Source organism: Staurois parvus, unplaced genomic scaffold (assembly GCF_062004578.1).
Source record: "Staurois parvus isolate SC_StPar_1 unplaced genomic scaffold, SC_StPar_1.0 ptg000974l, whole genome shotgun sequence".
Lineage (NCBI taxonomy): Eukaryota > Metazoa > Chordata > Amphibia > Anura > Ranidae > Staurois > Staurois parvus.
Window position 1 is genome coordinate 11,193 of NW_028318770.1, and position 22,828 is coordinate 34,020.

At 42.6% G+C, this 22,828-nt stretch overlaps 1 protein-coding gene across 1 annotated transcript in view; it reads right to left on the reverse strand.

Annotated features, from left to right (window-relative positions):
- Positions 1-1,711: 1,711 nt before the first annotated feature.
- LOC149441560 (TGF-beta receptor type-1-like) overlaps positions 1,712-22,828 on the reverse strand; it is a gene marked incomplete at its 3' end in the record, with an annotated part of 46,011 nt that continues 24,894 nt past the window's right edge. The window contains exons 3-5 of the mRNA XM_089657197.1: positions 18,438-18,677; positions 15,644-15,874; positions 1,712-1,879 (exon numbers count right to left, since the gene is read on the reverse strand). Of these exons, the coding sequence (XP_089513323.1) occupies positions 1,712-1,879; positions 15,644-15,874; positions 18,438-18,677 (639 nt within the window). The remainder of the gene's footprint in view (positions 1,880-15,643; positions 15,875-18,437; positions 18,678-22,828) is intronic.

The window sequence follows — 22,828 nt, forward strand, 5'->3', positions numbered from 1 at the left end:
AAACTGATCCATGATCCCTAGTATGCGATAAATAGGCCCAACATCGTAGTATGAGAAACATCCCCATATCATGATGCTTGCACCATGCTTCACTGTCTTCACAGTGTACTGTGGCTTGAATTCAGTGTTTGGGGGTCGTCTGACAAACTGTCTCCGGCCACTAGACCCAAAAAGAACAATCTTACTTTCATCAGTCCACAAAATGTTGCGCCATTTCTCTTTAGGCCAGTCAATGTGCTCTTTGGCAAATTGTAACCTCTTCAGTACGTGTTTTTTTCAACAGTGGGACTTTGCGAGGGCTTCTTGCAGATAACTTGGCTTCACATAGGCGTCTAATTGTAACGGTACTCACAGGTAACTTTAGACCTTCTTTGATCTTCCTGGAGCTGATTGTTGGCCGAGTCCTTGCCATTTTGGCTATTCTATCCATTCGAATGGTAGTTTTTCGCTTTCTTCCACGCCTTTCAGGTTTTGGTTGCCATTTTAAAGCACTGCGATCATTTTAGCTGAGCAGCCTATCATTTTCTGCACTTCTTTAAATGTTTTCCCCTCTCCAATCAACTTTTTAATCAAGGTACACTGTTCTTCTGAACAATGTCTGGAATGACCCATTTTCCTCAGAATTTCAGAGAAAATTGCACTGTAACATTTGCTGCCTTCCTTCCTTAAATAAGGGCAATAATTGCCACCTGTTTTTCAAAGAATGAATGACTTCACTAATAGAACTCCACACTGCTATTATTTTGAACATGCCCCTTTCAATTAGTGATTCAATTACACAGAATAAGCAGCATGCATGTCATGACTGAAAGGATTAAATGGAATATAACTGAATCCATTTTGTATACACTAATACAAGATGCTAGTTTAACATACATATATGAGATATGTACACACTAACAAAACTGTCTATGTCAGCTTCATGTAGAAATGAGTGTTTTTGCAAACTCTACAAAAAAGCAGATAAGGTTTACTCTCACTTCTGAAAAGTTTTAACCACAACTTGGGTGTTGGGTCAGATTACAGCCATGGTCTTGGGTGTTGGGTCAGATTACAGCCATGGTCTGGGCGATAGACCAGATATGGTATGATAGATAAAGCAGAAGAGTGAAAATGCAAACCTCATACAAATAATTGTTGAGTTAAGGTAAAACAATGTACATGTATTTAATTGGATGGTCTGAGGGTGTGTTTGCCTAAAGACTACAGTATAATAACCCTGATGTTATGCCAATAAAACTGAAGTGTTTGCAATCGCAACTGAGGTGATTTGAGTGCATTCACTTTCCGAGATCTCGTAGCTGTGTCCAGGTGTGACTGTTGGTATCTTGAGGGGGCCCCCAAGGAACAGGAAAAAGACCACCTACCTACTTTCAATGACTGTTGGGTCTGTTGGATTTCTATTACTCTACCACACCTGCTAGTAAATTATTTACCATGTAGAAATATCAATTCTACCAAAAACAGCGATTGATCAGGTTAGTGATGTCTGACTGCTATTATTTTGAACACAAAAATATATATATATAAATTAAATATTTGACCACAAAATCTTTCCATCAGCCTTTTACATTTAACACTGCACTTTTTTGGTCTTATTTTATATATATTTGGAATCAGAATTTTTGTGCTAGCAGCTTCAAGTTTTTGGTTGATTGTAAACACAAACACAGGATGTTTCTTTATATTTATAAAAAAATCTTAAACATACCTTGTGTCCCAACAATTTCCATGTGGAGATGAGCCAAGCCACTTGCAGTGGATAATGACAGCTTTAACATCCCTTCCACTGTTACAGTATACCTGTTCAGGTAATCAAATAGTGAACCATGCTCATGATAATCAGACACTAACCAAAGCTGTGTCCATGTGCCATTATCTGTATTAAAAAAAAAAAAAAAAAAAAAAAGGCTGATGTAACTTTTAAACATGAGTGAAAGTAAAACATGTTAATGCTAATCTTAAAAGCAAAAAAAAGGTAAAAGGGGCAAAAACTATACTATATACAGCATATCAAAATGTTTTTTGTTTGTTCTCATTTTGAATAACAATTTCATAGTAATAAGTAATAGTTTAAACGATCAGTTTTTTTGACATCTTTTTAATGTTAAGAATGCAGCTGGAGAGTTAAAATTACCATAATTAATTCTGTCTTACCTGTTATGGCAGATCTTCACTATCAGTTGTAAACGGATGTTCGCTTTGTCTGTCCTAACAAAGTATTAAAAGATATCAAGGCTTGGGTGGTATACAGTTGTGCAAAAAAAAAAAAAAAGTTTTCATAACCTGCAGGGGCATTTTATGAAATCAGTGGGCCTGTGTGCAGGATCATAAGTTGGGCCCTAGACATAAATGGAAAAGAAAAGGCATGGTTTATATTTTGCCAAATATTGGGCTTGGCCCTATAGGTCATTAGAGTGAATTGTGAATAATGGGCCTAGAACTATTGCTGAGTGCGCAGCAATATGTAACATATGTAGTACAAGCAGAGTTTTCATAAGTAGGTGCCCGGACGGGTGTGTTTACTTTTTTACAAGTACGAGTAGGGGGTTTCCAAGTGCTTGCATGTAACTATTTTTTGTTTTTTCACTAAAACTAAAGTCCCCTAAGTGATATGATGTTAGGATTTCTTTGATGAGACCCCTAATGTCTTACATGCCCTCCCTTAAAGCTATTTACAGATTGCCTTCCATTAGCTTTCACATTGTGGCACTGTGAAAGGGGCCTTAATAGGAGGTAAGGGGGGGGGGGGGTCTTGCAACTCTGAAGAGCAGAAGGGGTTCTGAGATGTAGGGAGGGGGGGTCTGAGGATTAGAAAGGGGAGGTAAAGGGGGATTGAAAAGGAGAGGAGAGCAAGGGAAGAAAAGGAGGCACATCACAAGTGCAATATGTACGTAAGATGCTTTATTACAAGCGTTCAAAAACACAGCTGAAATCCAAGAGATTATCAGGTAGTGGGTCCTGCGCTCACTCCTTTGCAGGGTCCATAGCTGCCCAGATTGATGGCTGACATTTGTGTTTTATTGGCATTTGTGGAACCTAAGGACCTCCAAAGGACTTTATAGGTCCTTATTTATCTTACAAAGGACTCTTATTGTTTGTATTTCTCATCAGGCTGTTTTTGGGCTATTGGTCCTGGTCATGCACCAAAATATTATACTGCCTTTAAGAGGAGAGGAGAGGTCTGAGGGGCCTGAAGAGGAGAGGGAAGGTCTAAGAAAGAGAAGGGAGGTTTGGGGTATTGGGTCTGAAAAAGAGAGGGAGGTCTGAGGAAAAGGTCTAAGAAGTAGAGAAGGAAGGTCTGTGGTGGAGCGAGGGCCTGAGGAGAAGAGGAAGGACTGGAGGGGTTTGAGGAGGAGAGGGGGCAAACAGCCCTTTTCTGTAAGTATCATGCTCCTTGAAACAACTGCACCTTCTTTTTCCAGGGCAGCCTGTATTTCTCTGGAGGTTATCTGTGGGTTTTTCTTTGCATACCGAACAATTCTTTCTTGGTCTACCTGACCTCAGCTCGGTATCAAGAGATCCCTGAATTTTCCATACCTTAATAGGTGATTGAACAGTACTGACTGGCATATTCAAGACTTTGAATATCTTTTCATATCCTTTACCAGCTTTATAAAGTTCCATTACCTTGTTACGCAGGTCTATTGACAGTTCTTTTCTGCTCCCCATGGCTTAGTAGCTAGCTTGCTCATCCATGTGAGAGTTAACTTATTGACTATTTATACGCAGACACTAATTGCAAATTTAAAAAGTCACAGACATGGGAAACTAACTTTTAATTGCCATTTTAACGTGTGTGTGTGTGTGTGTGTGTGTGTGATCTGGTGTGTCTGTAACAAGGCCAAACATTCCAGGGTATGTAAACTTTTGATCAGGGCCATTTGGGTGTTACCATGATAATTTAAAAAGGAGTCAAAACAAAATGTGATAATAAATGGCTTCATATGAACATGATCTTTAAATAAAAAAAAGAGACAGTTTTGAGGCATGATCAGCTATATTTTCTAAATCAATACCAAAATTTTATTTCTGCCAGGGTATGCAAACTTTTGAGCACAACTGTATTGTACAGTGGGGTAAAAAAGTATTGTCAGCCACCAATTGTGCAAGTTCTCCCACTTAAAAAGATGACAGAGGCCTGTAATTGGCATCATAGGTAGACCTCAACTATGAGAGACAAAATGAGAAAAAAAATCCAGACAGACAATCACATTGGTGGATTTGGAAAGAATTTATTTGCAAATTATTTGGTCACCTACAAACAAGCAAGATTTCTGGCTCTCAGACCTGTACCTTCTTCTTTAAGAGGCTCCTCTGTCCTGCACTCATTACCTGTATCAATGGCACCTGTTTGAGGTTGTGGACAGGTGTCTTTTATACTGATAACAAGTTCAAACAGTCACACTCCAAACTCCACTATGGTGAAGACCAAAGAGCTGTCGAAGGACACCAGAAACAAAATTGTAGACCTGCACCAGGCTGGGAAGACTGAATCTGCAATAGGCAAGCAGCTTGGTGTAAACAAATCAACTGTGGGAGCAATAATTAGAAAATGGAAGACATACATGACCACTGATAATCTCCCTCGATCTGGGGCTCCACGCAAGATCTCACCCCGTGGGGTCAAAATGATCACAAGACGGTGAGCAAAAATCCCTGGACCACACAGGGGGACCTAGTGAATGACCTGCAGAGAGCTGGGACCAACGTAACAAAGGCTACCATCAGTAACACACTACGCCGCCAGGGACTCAGATCCTGCAGTGCCAGACGTGTCCCCCTGCTTAAGCCAGTACATGTGCGGGCCCGTCTGAAGTTTGCTAGAGAGCATTTGGATGATCCAGAAGAGGATTGGGAGAATGTCATATGGTCAGATGAAACCAAAATAGAACGGTTTGGTAGAAACACAACTCGGCGTGTTTGGAGGAGAGAGAATGCTGAGTTGCATCCAAAGAACACCATACCTACTGTGAAGCATGGGGGTGGCAACATCATGCTTTGGGGCTGTTTCTCCGCAAAGGGACCAGGACGACTGATCCATGTACAGGACAGAATGAATGGGGCCATGTATCGTGAGATTTTGAGTGCAAACCTCATTCCATCAGCAAGGGCATTGAAGATGAAACGTGGCTGGGTCTTCCAACATGACAATGATCCCAAACATACCGCCCGGGCAACAAAGGAGTGGCTTCGTAAGAAAAATTTCAATGTCCTGGAGTGGCCTAGCCAGTCTCCAGATCTCAACCCCGTATAAAACCTTTGGAGGGAGTTGAAAGTCTGTGTTGCCCAGCGACAGCCCCAAAACATCACTGCTCTAGAGGAGATCTGCATGGAGGCCAACATACCAGCAATAGTGTGTGCCAATCTTGTGAAGACTTACAGGAAACGTTTGACCTCTGTCATTGCCAACAAAGGATATATAACAAAGTATTGAGATGAACTTTTGATATTGACCAAATACTTATTTTCCACCATAATTTGCAAATAAATTCTTTCCAAATCAGCCAATGTGATTGTCTGGATTTTTTTTCTCATTTTGTCTCTTATAGTTGAGGTCTACCTATGATGCCAATTACAGGCCTCTCTCATCTTTTTAAGTGGGAGAACTTGCACAATTGGTGGCTGACTAAATACTTTTTTGACCCACTGTATGTCCATGCGCTTTTAGATCAATTTGTCCCTAAAGTGTCCATAGCCAGGGGCGGACTGACCATTTGGAAACTCGGGCACTGCCCGAGGTTAGTAGGGGGCCCCATGAGATGCCCCTGGTAACTTTTTCATAGGCTTTGCGTTTGGGCAAGGACACAGGGGCCCCATGATCCCCTATTGCCTGTGGGCACCATGAGTTGTCAGTCCGCCCCTGTCCATAGCTATCTGCCCCCAAGTTATTATGAACAGTACAAGCTATCCAGTATATAATCCTGTTCTAAATAACCAGAAAAGCAAAATGTTTTAAATATTCTTAGGTGTGTGTGAGGGGGAACACTTAACACAAACAGGGGTTTCTCAAACTTGGCTGCAAAAGAAGAAATACATGTTAAGCAGTGGGGATGGGATGGAAGACAGAAAAAAAAAAAGGGGGGAGGGGTTTGGGGGGCTTTTGACTTACTTGTAAATTCTATATCTTGGCTTGGAGTACAATGCAGATCACAGACTCGATATTTATAGACCCTGGGTTATAGGCTGGTACTTCCAGGTGATTGGACACTGACAAAGCTCTGCCAGACAACACACACCCCCTGCGCACTCTCTATAACCCTACCCCACTTCGTGAGACCATTTTAGCAAGCAAAGCAAAGTAACACAGAACGGAGTGGAGAGTGTCCTGGGCCTGTACTGTACTTAAAGATATGGAATTTTACGTTAACGAAAAGGACAAAATTTCCCTATTCTAAATATACAGTACAGGACACAAGTTGGATTTTCATAGACTCAGGCACGTCCACAAACAATGAATGGAAAGGATGAGCAGGAAGAAAAAAAAAAAATGTGCAAAATGCTCCAAAAATAGCAAGGATCAACAGACACTGCTGCAGGAACCCTGCGGGTGAAAGCTGCATCTGCAGAAGCTTGGGCGTCCACCTGGTAGAAATTGGAGGCGGTATGAAATAAAAGACCAAGTAGCAACGTTGCAAAGAGGGGCAAAAGAGGCTTGATAATGGAATTCCCAGTTAACACCCATCGATATGGTGAAGTTAGCATATTAAGAGTGGTGGAGGGGTCTTAGCCTTTACAGTGTAAGCTCTTGAGATGAGTGGTCTTATTCACTTGGAAATATTGGATTTTAAAGCAGGATGTTCTTTACAATGTCCTGACAACAAGACAGAGAATCTTTCCTATAGAGGATGGGGCTCTTCGATAAAACTGTGACAGCTCTAACTAGATTAAGACAATGAAGAGCAATCTCTTTGGGGAGCTTAGAAGCAGGGCACAAAAAGGGAAGGACTAGGTCTTCATTAAGGTGGAAGTTAGATACCACCTTAAGCAGAAAGGTAGGCCTTAGATGCAAGACTACTTTTTTGTAAAAGAGAGGAATGGCTCCTTCAGAGATAGTCACTAAAAGTCCACTTTACAGGAAATAATCTAAAGAGAGTTCCCTAATGGGATTCAAAGGATGGCTACTGCAGAGCAGAGAGAGAAAAAAAAAAAAAATCAGTTCCCAAGTAAGTACAAATGTGCTACAAGGGTAGTCTAACCTGAGAAAAACGTTGAAGAAAAAGGTTTGTACACAGGGAAAAATGAAACCAGGGGTTTTAGGAAACAAAAAAAACAGACCAGGTTAAAACCTGCCCCTTAAGAGTGCCATAAAGGTGACCTAACAACGGGCTACCCCAGCCCCTGCTGTGCTTGCCACTTGCAATTCTCTGCTGTCAAGACTTGCAAAGACGCTCCACTGGTCTAAGGATTACAAATCCCCACTCTTCACTCATCTTTGTATTGCGCTGCCAGGTCGGGCCAGAAAATATAATTAGCCAGAGCCATTCGTGTGATGCACAGTTTTTATGTAAAAAGGTGAACTAACCCTTTAATGGCCAAAATCTGATCAAGTCCCAATTGTAGGAAGGCCAGAATGTGAGGCAGAGAAAATCTCTGGGATTGAAATGCCTGTGTTCACACTAGGCAAAGAAGGAATTCCAGGTATGATAGCAAAGTTTTCCAGAAGCTGTTTTTCTGGCTTTGAGCAATGTGCTAATGACATGAAAGACACCCATGTCCCACAAGACCTGGGTTTCAACAGTCATGCTGTTAAAAGTCAGTGACTGAGAATCAGGACGGATATGTGGCCCTGACACAGAAGTTACAGCCTGCTGTAAGAGGCCTAGGATTGTATACTGGATGTATGAACAAGTCTGTGTACCAGGTTGGTGCAATAAGAATCACCAGTTTCTTGACTTGCTCTTGTTTGAAAAACAGTCGAGGCAGAATTCACATTGGAGGAATGGCATATATGCCTATTTGCAAAGAAGGAGCATCCAGCAATTCAGAGCTAGTTTTATCGATCTGAGCTCCAGGATGTTGAAAGGGAACCTGGCTTTGTTGGGTGACCATGTTCCGTGAACTGTAAAGAGTTGGAACACGCCTTCCCAGCCTGTGAGGTTGGCATTTTTTAATCACCGTACATGGGTACGGTAGAAACAACTTCCCCAATCCACAAAGTTAGAAAGCTTCTTGCTTGGCTAGAGAGGTGCCTAAGGAGGTAGAGGGGAGTATCTTGTTCCAGGCTAAAAAGATGTTGTATAAAACAATTGCAAAAAACTGACCTCCCAGAGTAGGGTAGGGTTATAGAGAGATGTCTGGGGTGCAAGTCCAGAAAAGCTTTGCCAGTGTTTAATCATCTGCAGGTACCGGGGGAAAAACCCAGGATCTCTAAATATTCAGTCAAATTCAAATCACATGGAGGCACAGGAGCAGCCACATGACAAATACCCTGTACAAAAGTCATGACCAAAGAGTGGGAAGTTTGCAGACTTTGAAATAAGATGGCATGAGTTGAGATTTGTCCCTTGATGGTATTGAAGGGCAACTGCTGATCCAAACCAGATTGGACAAAGGTTATTTCCCATTGAGTATTTACTGAGGCGAAACTTTCTTTCCCCACACCAGGCGAAGTAAGCCCTCTATGTGCAATGGTAAAGCATACAGGAAGTAGATTATATAGGTTTTAATGACCCTAAAATGCAAGGTGTTCAGCAATAGCAGGTTCCGAAAACTGCTCATAACTCCATCTTGATCAGGAGAGGAGATTCCTTTGTCAAACAAGCCCCCTGCACTGAAAAGGTATCCAAGACTCCTCCCAGAGTTCAGGCTGCCAACTATTGTGATGGCCCTTCAGCACAGTTGGAAGAAGAATTTTCTCAACTCCAGAGCTGGATTCCTGAGCCACCAGGCCAGAAGGAACCTTGTTTAGAGAGTGTCAGGCAAATAGGTTTGTTTAGGTACTGAACGTTTTGTTCCATGACAGAATATGGTGCTGTAAAATCTGAATACATTGTAATGCCGTGAAGGAGCCTACCTAATGAGCTCATTATGCTCATGCAGAATCGCAGACAACTCTTGGACTGTAAAGTCACTGTCTGGAAGTGGAGAATCAGTAGTTTTTCTTGGGGAAAAAAAAAAATCTGGAAAGTGGGGTGTCTATTACTAGATCCAGATATTCAAATCAATGTGTCAGTTCCAGAGATGTACTCTGAAAAGGTTTGGTTGGTATCTTAACATTCAGAGTCTAGACTGTCCACATCACATTAATGGTCAGAGAATACGCTGATTGTTTCCCCAATAGGTTGTCTATGTATTGGAATACCCTGGAAGCCTAGCAAGGCTAGCACAGGGTCCAAATATTATAGCTAGAAACTAATAGTGTTTTGAAGAGGGAGGCTATGACAAATTTTGGTGGATTCCATGTGGAACTTTTAGACTAAAATGAAGACATTTTTTTTAAATGTCTTCATTTTAGGCCTTCAGATCAAAGATGTGGGCGAATGGCGTAAAACCGTCTTAAACCTTTCCTGCATTAGCACTGTTTGGCAAGTACAGAATAGAAATCTGCAAACCTTTATGAAGGCATACAGTAGGTAGGTTGGATAACACAGGGTGGAGGCAGAACACATATCTAGCTTGTAGCCCCCCCAGCACCATGTTTCTTACACAGGCATCAAAGATGTTTGCTGACCAGGTGTTCACAAATGCCAACAGATGTCCTCCCACTTTGGAAAGCAGGCTCATCCTTTCATGCCAAAGAGGACTTTTTGGCAGAAGATTTGACAGTTTGAGGCTTAGGTCTCTGCTGCTGGGGTAAATGAATATGCTTATCTCCAGTGAGGTCCTTTATGAAAATCAAAAATATTTTCACCATCACAATGCTTGAGGCAAAAACCATTTTTTTTTATATTGCTGTTTCACAGATCAACATTTACCCACAGAGATCCACATGTGTTGACAGATAGGAGAGTCATTTGAGAGGTAAGATGGATAATATCAACTAGAACTAAGGTTCTTTCCAATAGAACTTAAGTGAGAGAACAAGTCCAGTTGAATGTGACCAACTTCTACTAGATTATCAACTAAATTGTCAAAACAATAATGCAGGACTAAAAAGGTAAACACTTTAGGCATTCTGCTACTAAAAGGGTTAGGAAGGTTGTAACTGGATATTCTGATATCAGTTAAGTCCACTACATTAACGTCTGTGAAAGTGACATCATAGCTATGGCAGGGACTGCTAGAGGAAATAGAGATTTCTGTAGCATCCTTAACAGGTATAGTCTGTGTTTGGTTAAAGGTGAGATATTGATGATAGCAGTGTGGGAATAGCCCCCCTTAAATTTGTCAAGAAGATCTCAATCTCTGTCTAACGTAGGTTGCATTAAAGAGTATACTGAGAAATTTTTGACAGTCTTGGGCTTTTTGGAGGGACACTAGACCGTAGCCATATTATTGGAAGCTACGGGCTGCTTCATTGTAAAGATTATGTAAACCCTCACCTTGTAAAAAAAAAAAAAAAAAAAAAAAAAAACACAACAACCACCACAAACATTCAGTTTAAAACAGAAATGAAAGGCAAACCATTTGTGTATACATATAAAAATATTTTATATAAGTTTTTCCCCTATTTCTAGAAGTGCTCATATTCCCTCTGTTCATAGCTGCATAAGTGCTAGGGAGGAGCAACTGCAGAACACAGAACGGCTATGCACGAAGGAGGAAGGGGGGGCATGTCAGCGCAAGCTTGAGGAGAGCAGCCCAAGTTCCCAGCACAGCTAGAGAACTGACCACGCTGTGCTCTCATGCCTAATGTGGTCAGTTTGTAATAGGAAATCCAAGGGACTGGCAGAAACACCAGTGATTTGACACAAAGGGAGCAATACAAAGAACAGGATACTTTTTCATACAAGTACATGGTAGAGCAGGCACATATCAAGAATATGGAATGTTGGGTTTACATATTCTTTAAATGCAATAAGCACAGCACTGATAACTAGATATGGTATCTTTAAGCCTGGGAGTTATTTCAGCCAACTGTGGTTCCTTGGAAACAAAACACCTCCATTAAAGGATTAGGGAGACTTTCTCAGACAGTAATTCTGCAGCAGAAAGCAAAGAGGCTGCTGCAGCTGAAGACGTCAGAAAAATATTTTGGAAGAGAAGACGTAGAGCCACGCTTACAGCCACTGCATTCAACATTACAAACCATATGTGCAAGATGGCGCATGAAATCTAGAATAGCTGCAGAGAATTCTGCCCTGGATAAGGCAGAAAAGGGAACCACACTTGATGGAGTTATGGAAGACTCCAAAGAGTGAGCCAACTTAAGCAGGGGACAACAATTCAGGATAATCGGTGTCCGATCCCTTTTGAGGGGCACTGCAAGTCACCCTGGAGCTGTTAGCAGCCCGGAAGCTATAAAGACCCAATGCTGCAGCACTACTCCCTATGTACTTGAGACTCAACATGTAGTCAGTCAACAGGAAAAATGTAAAATAAAAGCACAAAGTAAAAACCTATACTCAAAACCAACTGCAGGTCACTGTAGGGACCAGCAAAAATGAACAAATGTGAAACTACATGTCACTTGCAGAAAGAAGCTCACACTAAAGGAAAAAAAAAGGTCGGAACAAGGTGGGAATGAACACACATGAGGCATTCAAACCAATAATGCAGTCTGCGTTTCCTCATCCTGTTAACTCTTATTGCAGAAACCAACACAATGGGGGATTAATGGTGGTATTTAACTACACTGAATAGTAGCTCCCGCTGTTTAGCCCAGATAAAATACACACTGAAGAGTATTCAGATACTGGATCACAGCAAAGGCTGTACCACAGGTCTGGACCTGCAAAGATTTTGTGGATAACAGAGTACCCAAAGACCTGGAAAACTCAAATGGCAGAGCCCAGTATCCAAAGTACATATTCAAGGCAGGTCCCAAAATCTTTGGTTCAGTGGGGCCTGGGTACAGCACCAAAGTGGAAATGCAAATCCAGATAGTTGCTATGAAGATATTGAGAAAAAAGAAAAAAGAAGGAAGACGTTTTACCTTTAGTTATACTTTAAACTACATTGAATGGATCTCCGAGGATCTACAGGCCTTTTTTCTGTTTTATTCTTTCTACGCTGTTTTTTTCCCCTTTTCTTCTGCATTGCATTGCTACTGCAATGCAACTTTAATGCTATTTACAGTGCGACTTTGTACATTCTGTGGGGCGAAGTCAGATTGTAAAATCGCACCAAAATAGTGCAGGAACCTTTTCCAAAATCATGCTGAGTCACATTGATCAGAACGGGTACCATGGAAAACAATGTGATTCTGCAGGACTCAAGTCACATAAGTTGCCTTAGTGTGATCCAAGACTTTTTTTATACAATATTTTAAATTTGCTCAGCTTATCTCTATTGCACTAAACAAAAACTTAAAACACACACCAAAAAGCCTTCTTTACCACTCTATTGTAAATCTCCGAAATATTCATATCTGGCATGACAGCCTGTATTATAGACATTTACCAAAGTAGAACTAAAGGCAAGGGTTTTTTTATAGTTTTTTTTTTTGGGGGGGGGGGGGGGGAGAATAGGGAGGTTTATAGCCCATGTCAGTTTTTTTGCCATTTGTGTCTCATTGGGGAGACTTCCCTTCACTTCCTGTTCCATATCTAAAAGAGGAATTGAGAGGAAATCCCTGCATGCCACTAGGGTCACCAGGACTAGTATCCACATTAGAAGATTTCATCTATATTACAACCCACAGTTTTGTCTTTCGTTATTGTGACGGAAGCGTAGGTAGGACAGAACACACAAAGAAGATGGGGAACACACAAAGTTTTATTGAACGATGAAAGACACTCAATCAGGACAGCTCATGGCACTCCGCGACATGCGGCTTGTAAGGACACCCACGGTAAGCAGGCTCACGGCGAGGGGTCTGACCTCAGCACAACCCCCACACAGCTTTCTAGGGACAACATCGGCTCACGGGGACTCAACGGGACTTTGGCTGTGGAGTCTGGTCTCAACACAGCTCCCACACAGTGTACTAGGGACAACATTAGGCTCACGGGGACTCAGCAGGACCTTGACTTTGGGGGCTGATCTCAGCACAGCTCCCACCCAGCTTTCTAGGGACAACGGGCTCACAGGGACTAAGCAGGTAGCGATGGCTCAAGCACTCAGGGGCATCCCAGGTAGCTATACTCCGGGAACGCCATGGGGCGGTTCAAGTAAGGGTAGTCTGGGCGCGCAATAGGGGCAGCTCATGACAAGGTTGGTCTGCACGCACAATAGGGACAGTTCATGACACGGGTGGTCTGTGCGCACAATAGGGGCAGTTCATGACACGGGTGGTCTGAGCGCACACTAGGGACAGTTCTAGCTTCTAGGGACATTCACGATAGGCGTCTTGCAGATGCTCAGCAGCAGGCGTCTTCCAGGGGGGAGTAGGCAACTTGCGGACGCTCAGCAGCGGCAGCTTCCAGGGACAAAGCGGTCAGCAGACAGGGTGGCTTCCCAGGGCCCCAGCGATCGGCAGACAGGACGGCTTCCCAGGGCCCCAGCGATCGGCAGACAGGGCAGCTTCCCAGGGGCCCAATCGGCCCATAGGGGCACAGCGGGCTTCAGAAGGTAGGTACACAGCAGGCTTGCAGGGGCTCGGTAGGGTCTTGCCTGTGCGGAGAATGTGCCCGGGATGGTTCTGACCTTTGGGGGAGTCTCATGCAGAGTGCTCAGCGGGGATGGCTGCGGAGGAAAGGTCCCCACCCGGACCTCCCAACGATACAGCTTCCAGGGGGACAGCACAGGAGGGAGAGAGAGAGGGAGAGAGAGAGAGGGAGAGAGGGAGAGAGGGAGAGAGGGAGAGAGGGAGAGAGGGAGAGAGGGAGAGAGGGAGAGAGGGAGAGAGACCGTCCTGGTCTTGCGCCAGCCCAGCGTCGGGTTGCCGGGGAAACGAGGCACGCCCCCCTCACTCAGGCCGCGCGGCCTTGTCTCCGGTGGGCACAGAACGTGAGAAAGCCTTGTGCCCATGCCGTGCCCGCCAGGGGTGCGCGGAGACATCTCGGCGGTCTGCCACTGGGGTCTCCTGGCGGGGGGGGGGTCACAGCTCCTCCACCTAGATTGCCGGACAAGCTGTGATCCTCGCCGCAGGGGTCCCCTCCCCCCATCCTGCAGAGCCTGGCTTCAGAGGCTGTGTGCAGGATGAGGACGCGGCAAGAGGGGAGGAAGGTAGGAATTTCAACAGCACAGTAGATGTGAACAGTGCATAATCTAGATGAAAAAACGTGTGTGTGTGTGTGTGTGTAAGTGTGTGTGTGTAAGTGTGTGTGTGTGTGTGTGTAAAAGGTTACCTGCATAGTTAACCGACAGCCCTATCCATTGCTTGAAGTCTACTGGCACTTAAGCCAGCCATACATGGGCCATTTATCGGCTGAATTGTTGGATTTTCCAGCATGACCGATAAAAATTAATGAGTTCCACGAAAAACGGCCGACAGGCTGGCCCCAGTAACAGCATGATTATAGGCCGATTTTTCGTACGGACAAAAATTCAGCCGATAAACGACCCGTCTATGGCCTGCATTACTGTTTATTATTATCCTGCAACTAGGTAAATCTCTGTGCAGTGTGAGACAGAGGGTCATCGTTACACACGGGTGACACTGACAGGTTACTGCACTACTGTTGTCACATACTCCTGGCAATAGCTACAATCTGCCTCTGGCGTCCATCATAGGTAGCAACTGACAATGTAAATACTACCATCTTGCAATCCTTTCCATTCAAGAAGGGGGTCAGGTCTGTACACTGCACTGTGCATATACTGCAGTCAGTGTACAAGTAACAAAAATGTGCTAACATACAAAGTACCTCCTAGCAAAAGCTCCAACTGTTAGCAAATTTTTGTTTTGTAACTTTAGTTTGGTTTTCAGTGTGTTAAAGCGACCAGACAGAGCATATAGTATTTGTATTCCGTTTTGGCAGCTATCAGGTATGTACTGAGTACTTTGAGTACTTTAGTGACAGCAGTTTCAAAACACTATAAGGGAGTAGAAACCAGAAAAACAGATCTAGTACAAAACCAACGTTCAAGAAAAATGGAAGCAGAATTAAGATTGTAAATAGAAATGGCCAGGTAAGGGAATACAGAAAGGATAGGAAGAAAGGAATAGGAGGGTGCTATAAACCAAAAGTATATTGAGCAAGTGTTTGAAAATGTGTTACAGATTTTAAAAGGGAAAAAAAAAAAAAAAAACAAACACACACACACACACACACACAACTAGTAAAATAAAAAAAACACAGCTAAAGATGCATTTACTGTGTACGCAGCGAGAATTTTTTTTTTTGCTTTTTTTTTTTTTATCACTTTACTAACAATTGTGAGGACCTCAAAATCTATTTTGTATGCACCAGCTATACTAAATAAACATGCATAAACCCTTTAACAGACACTGCTCATGCAAAACACAAAATAGATTGCCAATGTAAATGTATGTTTTTTTTTGCATACAAAGCATTTTACTTTCAAGGATCTTTCCTTCCCCCTCTACGTTTTAGGACATAAAAAGTAGATTACTGGTTTAGATATTGATAGGAGACAGATCGTCAACAATACCCACAGATAATACAAAGTGTAAAATACATAAAAGTTTAAAAACCTTTGTTATCTGCAGCAATAAAGCCCAAAATATTTTCATGCCGCAGCATCACAGTTTGATATATTTCTGCCTCTCTGAACCATGAGCGTTCCTCTCTTGATGAAAAGATCTTCACTGCCACTTCTTCTCCTCTCCACTTGCCTCGCCACACTTCCCCAAAGCGACCTTTGCCAATGCTCTCTTGCAAAACTATGGTTCTCGCAATAGTTCTCTGCACAAGCAAAGGCAGACCTTGGATAAAAAAATAAAATAAATAAATCAGACCTAAACCTTAAAAACAACCTTAAGTTACAAATCAGACCCCACTTTCATTGCCTCAGATGCCAGGCAAGGGTATTTGCAAGGGTCTATTTACTATAGCAATGCTGGCTATCGCGATCCAAACCAATCCTAATATGTTTAGGTATTGACAGTGGGGGTAGGCAACATACACGTACGCTCTTTGTCAATGATTTACTTATATATACATAAAGTGCAGTGCCTAATAAAGTGACATATAATTAGTGAAAAAAAACAGTGAAAAATGTGTCATAAAAAACAGTCCTTCCAAAGATCTTTACTTGCTCTCTTGGTGATCTGGAGGAGGATCTGATTGTCCGGCTTTCTGGGTTGTTTATAACAAAGCGTGACTGACAACTCTTAACAGGGGGTCATGTCTTTGTGGTAAGCCTTTCTTATGAGTGGTTGATGACAACAATTGTCCTTGGATTTCCTTTGTTTCATCACAGCCTCTGGGGACTTTTTCTTTATTTGAATCTTTGGATGCACTATTCTTTTATGACACATTTTTCAGGTTTTTTTTCACTTTATTAAAGCACTGGACTTTATGTATATATTGTTTATTGCCTGGTATCAATGTTTTTGTGTTCAGCTGCTATATGTTTACACTTTATGTTGTTTATTGACTACAATTTTCATAAGCGTAGGTTTACATATACACACACACACACACCTATGTATGTATGTAATTTACTTATGTTTATTATTTCTCCTCATACCACCCCGCCAAATCTCATGGATCTGCTGGGTCGCTTCAAAGTCATATCAGGCTTCGTGGTCAATCCAGATAAGTCAGAGACCCTCAATATTAATCTAGAGAATAGGGTACTAGAGAGTATTGGGACCCAATTCCCCTTCTTTTGGCAATTAAATTCTATACCCTATTTTTGCATCCAATTAACATCCCATTGTTTTGCTTATCTTTTAGGTCTCATGCACACTAGAGAAGCTAACAACTGCTTTAGAAACACTGGACAAAAAAAAAAAAAAACCCACACGCTAATGTCACCATTTTTTACCAGCGTTTAGCCTAGTGTGTAAGTTACGTTTAGTAGCTTCAGCATTAAGAAGCAGGGCCTTTGTATATTGTAAAGCGCTGAGCAAACTGTTGGTGCTATATAAATCCTGTATAGTAATTGTTAAGGAGAGGGTCGGGAAGCCAGCCACCCCATCCTTAACAATGGATGAGTCATCAGCTGTGATTGGGTTTCCCAGCTGACAGAAGAGTGTGTAAAAAAAAAAAAAAAAAAAAAAAAAAAAAAGTGACAAACACGTCATGGGGTCCCCCAATCCATGCCAGGCCCTTTGAGTCTGGTATGGATTTTGAGGGGAACCCCACGCCAAAATTAAACAAAAACAAAAAAAAAAAAAACTACAAATAAAATGGCAAGGCCACACCACCCCCACTCCATTACAGACCCTTATCTGCAAATGGCAGCTCAGGAAGCGGGGGAGGGGGGGGGGGGGAGAGGGACGAGCGAGCCCACGCCCAAAGCACCTTGTCCCCATGTTGACGAGGATAAGGGCCTATTTCTCACAACCATGGCCTGCGGTTGTGGGGGGTTTGTGGACATTCGCAACAATATCTCACAAGTGTGGTGCAGTCGCTATTTACACATGCGTGCAGGGCGTATGCATGTGTTTGCGTTTGAACATAAGCACGGGGGGAATAAGACACTTAAAGTTTCAAATAAAATAAATAATAAAAAAAAAAAATATTTTGTTTTACACTATTTTTTTTTTTTTTTTTTAACATTCCTTGTGAAAGTATGGGCCATGACAGGTCTTCTTTATCCAGTGATCTGAGGTCTATTAGATCCCAAATCTCTCCTCTAGACTCCAATGTAGCCGATCAGACACAGATCGCACTGACTGACTGCTTACCTGGCCACTAACGACCAGGTAAACAAATAGCCGAAACCGGAAAGGACCAAATCCTCAGCCCTGGGGGGCTGTTCAGCTACTCAAATCACTTCTGCTGAAGAGGGAATCATCGGTAGCAAATGGGCGGCACAGTGGCTAAATGGTTAGCACTTCCGCTTGGCAGTATTTGGGTCGTTGGTTCGAATTCCAACCATGGCACCACCTGCCTGGAGTTTGCATGTTCTTCCTGTGCCTGCGTGGGTTTCCTCTGGGTACTCCGGTTTCCTCCCACACTCCAAATACATGCTGGTAGGTTAATTGGATCCTGTCTAAATTGGCCCTAGTATATGAATGTAAGTTAGGGACCTTAGATTGTACGCCCCTTGAGGGTTAGGGACTGATGTGAATGTACAATATATATGTAAAGCGCTGCGTAAATTGACGGCGCTATATAAGTACCTGAATAAATAAATAATAAATGTTGATACCAAGATGATGCCTACAGGTATGCTCACTTCAACCCAAGGATGTCATATGCCGTCCTACGGACAGGAAGTGGTTAATACATTATATAACTTGTGCTATATACTACCAGTCCCGGGTTCTTGGCACAAAAAGCTAAAGGTACTGAAAAGACATGTTTTGTAGTTACCTGAACCAGACCCCGATGTGGTCATATCATATATCAAATCTTTAAGTGTTGTTCCCTCTGATATGAAGGGCCTGTCCAATGAAGGATCTTCCTCATTTGGAACACGATGATGGATAACCGTGCGATTGTGGCAAATATATAGAATTAACATCAGTAAAATGCAGATGAAACAAACTGGCCCAGCAATAATCGCTGCCAACTCCACCGGACTAAAAATAGTAATAGGTTTTGTTGATGGAACTGTAAAAAGAACAATACCACACCACAGATTTAGAAGAAAAAAAAAAAAACATTATTTGAATAAAAATTGCATACAATGGTTTTAGTCTTTAAAGTAGAGCTTGTAAAAAGGAAAAAAAACCTTTTCATTCTGGAGAGTTATAACCAGTCTTCGGTGTCCCAGTGAGTAGAGATTTCCCTTCACATCCTGTCTCAAGCCAAGACAAAGTGAACACCTGGTTGTCCCCAGGATCACCAGAACAACTGTCCCCCTTAAAAGATATCCCCTCTATTCTTGTTCTGGTGACAACTCATAATATGCGACAAATAGAATGAATCTCCTTAAAAAGGGACACATACAGCAATAAAACCTGATAGATGTTCTAATCTCTCCATTATATCTAGAAAAAAAAAAAAATTTGCCTTTAGCTATACTTTAACCTCCCTAGCGGTCTGATTATGACAGTACTTCTGTGCTCAAAGCGGTACTTTTTTTGCATGGAAATATGTTTTTTTATTGTAGCTCTGTAATTCTTAGGAATAACTCACTGAAATCTGTCAGAACAAGAGTCTAGTAAACCTTCCATGTATAATAAGATTTGAAACACGAAATCATAAATTATAATAAAAAATATAATAAATTTAATTCAATAATGTAATCAAACCAAAAAACTGAAATTTGAAATAAAGCGCCAAGTTCGCACATCATGGAGCTTAGTCGCAAAATCGTTTTCAGTGTCTGATGATGAATTTCCCCAAAAATCATTATCACTCAATTCTGCAAGTGGTTCTAATTTACTATCGCTGTTCTCTAGCTGGTCTAAAATCGCTTTTGGACCTAAAAGGGGCGCTTTTTGGATGCCATAGACGTTTCTCAGTTTCCAGGCTGAAAAAAAACAGTAAAAATGCGGGCAGGGAACAGGACAAAGCACTAGGGACAATATGTATGTGAAATGGTTTGATACAGTAATGGTTATACTATGAGAACTTAGTGTATTGAATGAATGTCACTTTTAAAATTTCTGAATTTCCCGCCGGTTCCGTCCCCCGTACGTCCCGATGCTCACAGGGAACGGAACCCGGCATCGACCAGAGATGGCTGGGTACGCTGCAGGGGGGATATCGCGGAAGCGCAGGACAAGGTAAGTGCAAGAGAGAATCCCTGAACAACGCTGCAGGGTAACCCGAGTGTAGCTCGGGGTTACCGCTTTTGGTACTGAAAGTTAACCCCGAGCTACACTCGGGAATACCGCCAGGGGCGTTAAGCAATCAAATCCTTTGTAGTTTACATTTATACTTCATATTCAACCTAAAAATTCAAACTTGCCTACAAAATACTCAAGCAACAAGAGTTAAAAAAACAGGAATACCAGTGTAAATCTTCAAATTCAAGCCTCTTGGGTTCTAGACTGGGCAGCACTAATGGCCAAACCGAGACAAAGCTATTAACTCTTCAAGTACAAAATTTCCCCCACTCTACTTTGTTACTCAACTCTCAAGTTGCAAAATGTCAGTGGGCTGCAGCAACTCAGGCATTTGAGAGTTTAAAGCGGAGTTCCACCCAAAAGGGAAAATTTTGCTTTAAAGATTGGTCCCTTGTTCCCCATTAAGGATTGGCACCTTTCGAGAGCGGGTACCTGAAATTGACAGGTACCCGCTCCCACTTCCGTAGCGATCGCCTAGGCAATCGGAAGTGGAAGTTATCCTTCTAGCCTCCCTCCCCGTAGTCTTGTGGGACACGTGACAGGGCCATTCAGGAAGCGCAGCGCTACTCGCACATGCGCAGTGGGCACCCAGCTGTGAAGCTGCAAGCTGTCACAGCCGGGTGACCACACCAAAGATGCCGGCACCTGGAATACAGGATGGCCGGTGAAACCGGCTGCGGCGGGGGCACCGCGGGATCGTGGGACAGATGAGTGGCTGTTTTTTTTTTTTTTTTTAAAAAGTCAGCAGCTACAGTTTTTGTAGCTGACTTTTTTTTTTTTTTTTTACCAGAGTGAGTGGAACTCCGCTTTAACAACAGTGTGAGGGAAATATTATGAGAAGGGACTAAGCTTTTAGGGTAGATTTAAAACAGCAAAAGTTCATGCAGCTCTGTAATACATTATAAAAAAGGATTTTTGACTTGCTGTAAAATCCTTTTCTTGGGGTTCATTAAGGAACACAGGTTTATGCAGCTATTTCTACTAGATTGGATACTGGCAGCCAAGTAGAGCTGTTGAAACAGCCCAGGATAGACACCCCCCCACTCCCAGCATGTCTTTTGTAGCAAAACAGGAGGTGTGAACAAGAGCAGAGGGGGTGGGACCACTCTCCCTTAAACTGCAAGAGTGTTTTTTTAAGGCAAGCCAAAAGAGAGGAATTTCAACTTAAGCCATTCATAGATGATTCAAACCATGTATGGGAAGGCTGAATTTACCCAAGTTGATCGACTGATCAACTTGGATACAACCAGCCTGTTGGATTTTACATGTGATTATTGCTAGTGGCTATAATAGCCACTAGCAGTAATCACTGTGTTCTCCTGGCAGGGACGTCTCCTCCTGCTCCGAGAATAGAATGGCTCCACGGGAGGGATTTCAGTCAGTGTTAATGGAGGAATCGAGCGATTTTCAATTTTCTACATCTACGGCCAGCTTTACCTTTAAATTCCATATCTTGGAGTACAGGACACAGGCATTGTATTCATAGACCATGGGCTATAGGTAGGGTTGCACTGATACCGGTATCTGTGCCCATGTAAATGCTCCTGATACCCACTTTGCGGTGCGATTTGAGCTGATACAAAATGAAAGGGCTCAAATTGAACTGCAAAGTATCACATGTGATTTGAACAGGAATGCAGTGCGATTTCTGTCAAAAATCGCATGCAGTTTCCCCCACTGCTCCTGTGAGATCCCAGTATAGAAAGGACACGGAAGCACCATCTAAGAAGTGCAGCAATATGCAAATAGTTTATTAATGTTATAACAACTCACATGTTAAAAGTACAGAATATATCTTGCATGTCAAATTGAAAACCACAACCGCTTGCGATGCTCACAGGGCTGGAGAATATGTATAGGAGGTCTGCCTCCAAGCTGGCATCATGTCCACCCATACCCACTGGGGTCCCGGAACTTTCTATTTCTCCTCCAGCCCTGTGAGCACCACAAGCTGCCGTGGTTTGGATTTGACATGCAAGATACGTCATGTACTTTTAACATGTGAGTTGTTATAACATTAATACACTGTTTGCCTATTGCTGCACTTCTTATATGGCACTTCTCTGTCTTTCTATACTGGGATCACACAGGAGCAGTGGGGGAAACCCAATGCGATTTAGACTGCAATCACACTGCATTCCGGTTCAAATCACATGCGATTCTTTGCAGTGAGATTTGAGCCCATTCCACGGTCTATTTGTGAGGTGGGAGTCACTGTGCAATAATAAAATGATGATTTGCACCTTTTGCGATTTAGAGCCAGATGAGGATGGCTTATAATTTACAGCTTTTAGATGCCCCTACGGTCACCCGAAAATTGATCAGGCAAAGGAATCTTTGGTTCAGGTGGCAGAGTAAAGAAAACGTACAAAATCACAGCAAGGAGAGATTAGGATCTGAGCAAACCAGATCACACACAGTAATACACACAGCAGATCAATACACACAAGCTTGGTCAAGCAAGAGTGCACAGGGTAGAGTCTGCCATCATGCGTACTGGTGGTGTGTACCGGTGCTTTAAACATGGACAGCAATGAGCTGGACAATCACTGTCATTTCTAGGTAAAAGATGTCTTAGGCGAGTCCTGTCACTGGCAGCTGGAAGGTACACTGGACCATGGAACAAAAGATCAACAATCTGGAAGGGCCCTCTGAAAGTCTACCAGGAAGCCAAAGCCAAGAACCTTGTCCTCCTAGGACAGTTCCGTGCTATAAGATTGATGGATATATCTTCCACCTTGATCCTGCAAAAGGAGGCAAGGAAGGAGCTTCAAAGAGAGAAAGGCATAGATGAAGCGAACTGGGGCCAATATTTTAAAACAAATGCGTACAGCAGGTCCCTGGGCCTGTAAAGTGCTCTGTTGCTAACACACAGTACACTGGGAGCCTGACCAAGATGACCAAGATGTTACTTGTATCTTGGTGCAGACTTCTGGGAAAATCAGCGAGCCAATCACACAAGCAGAA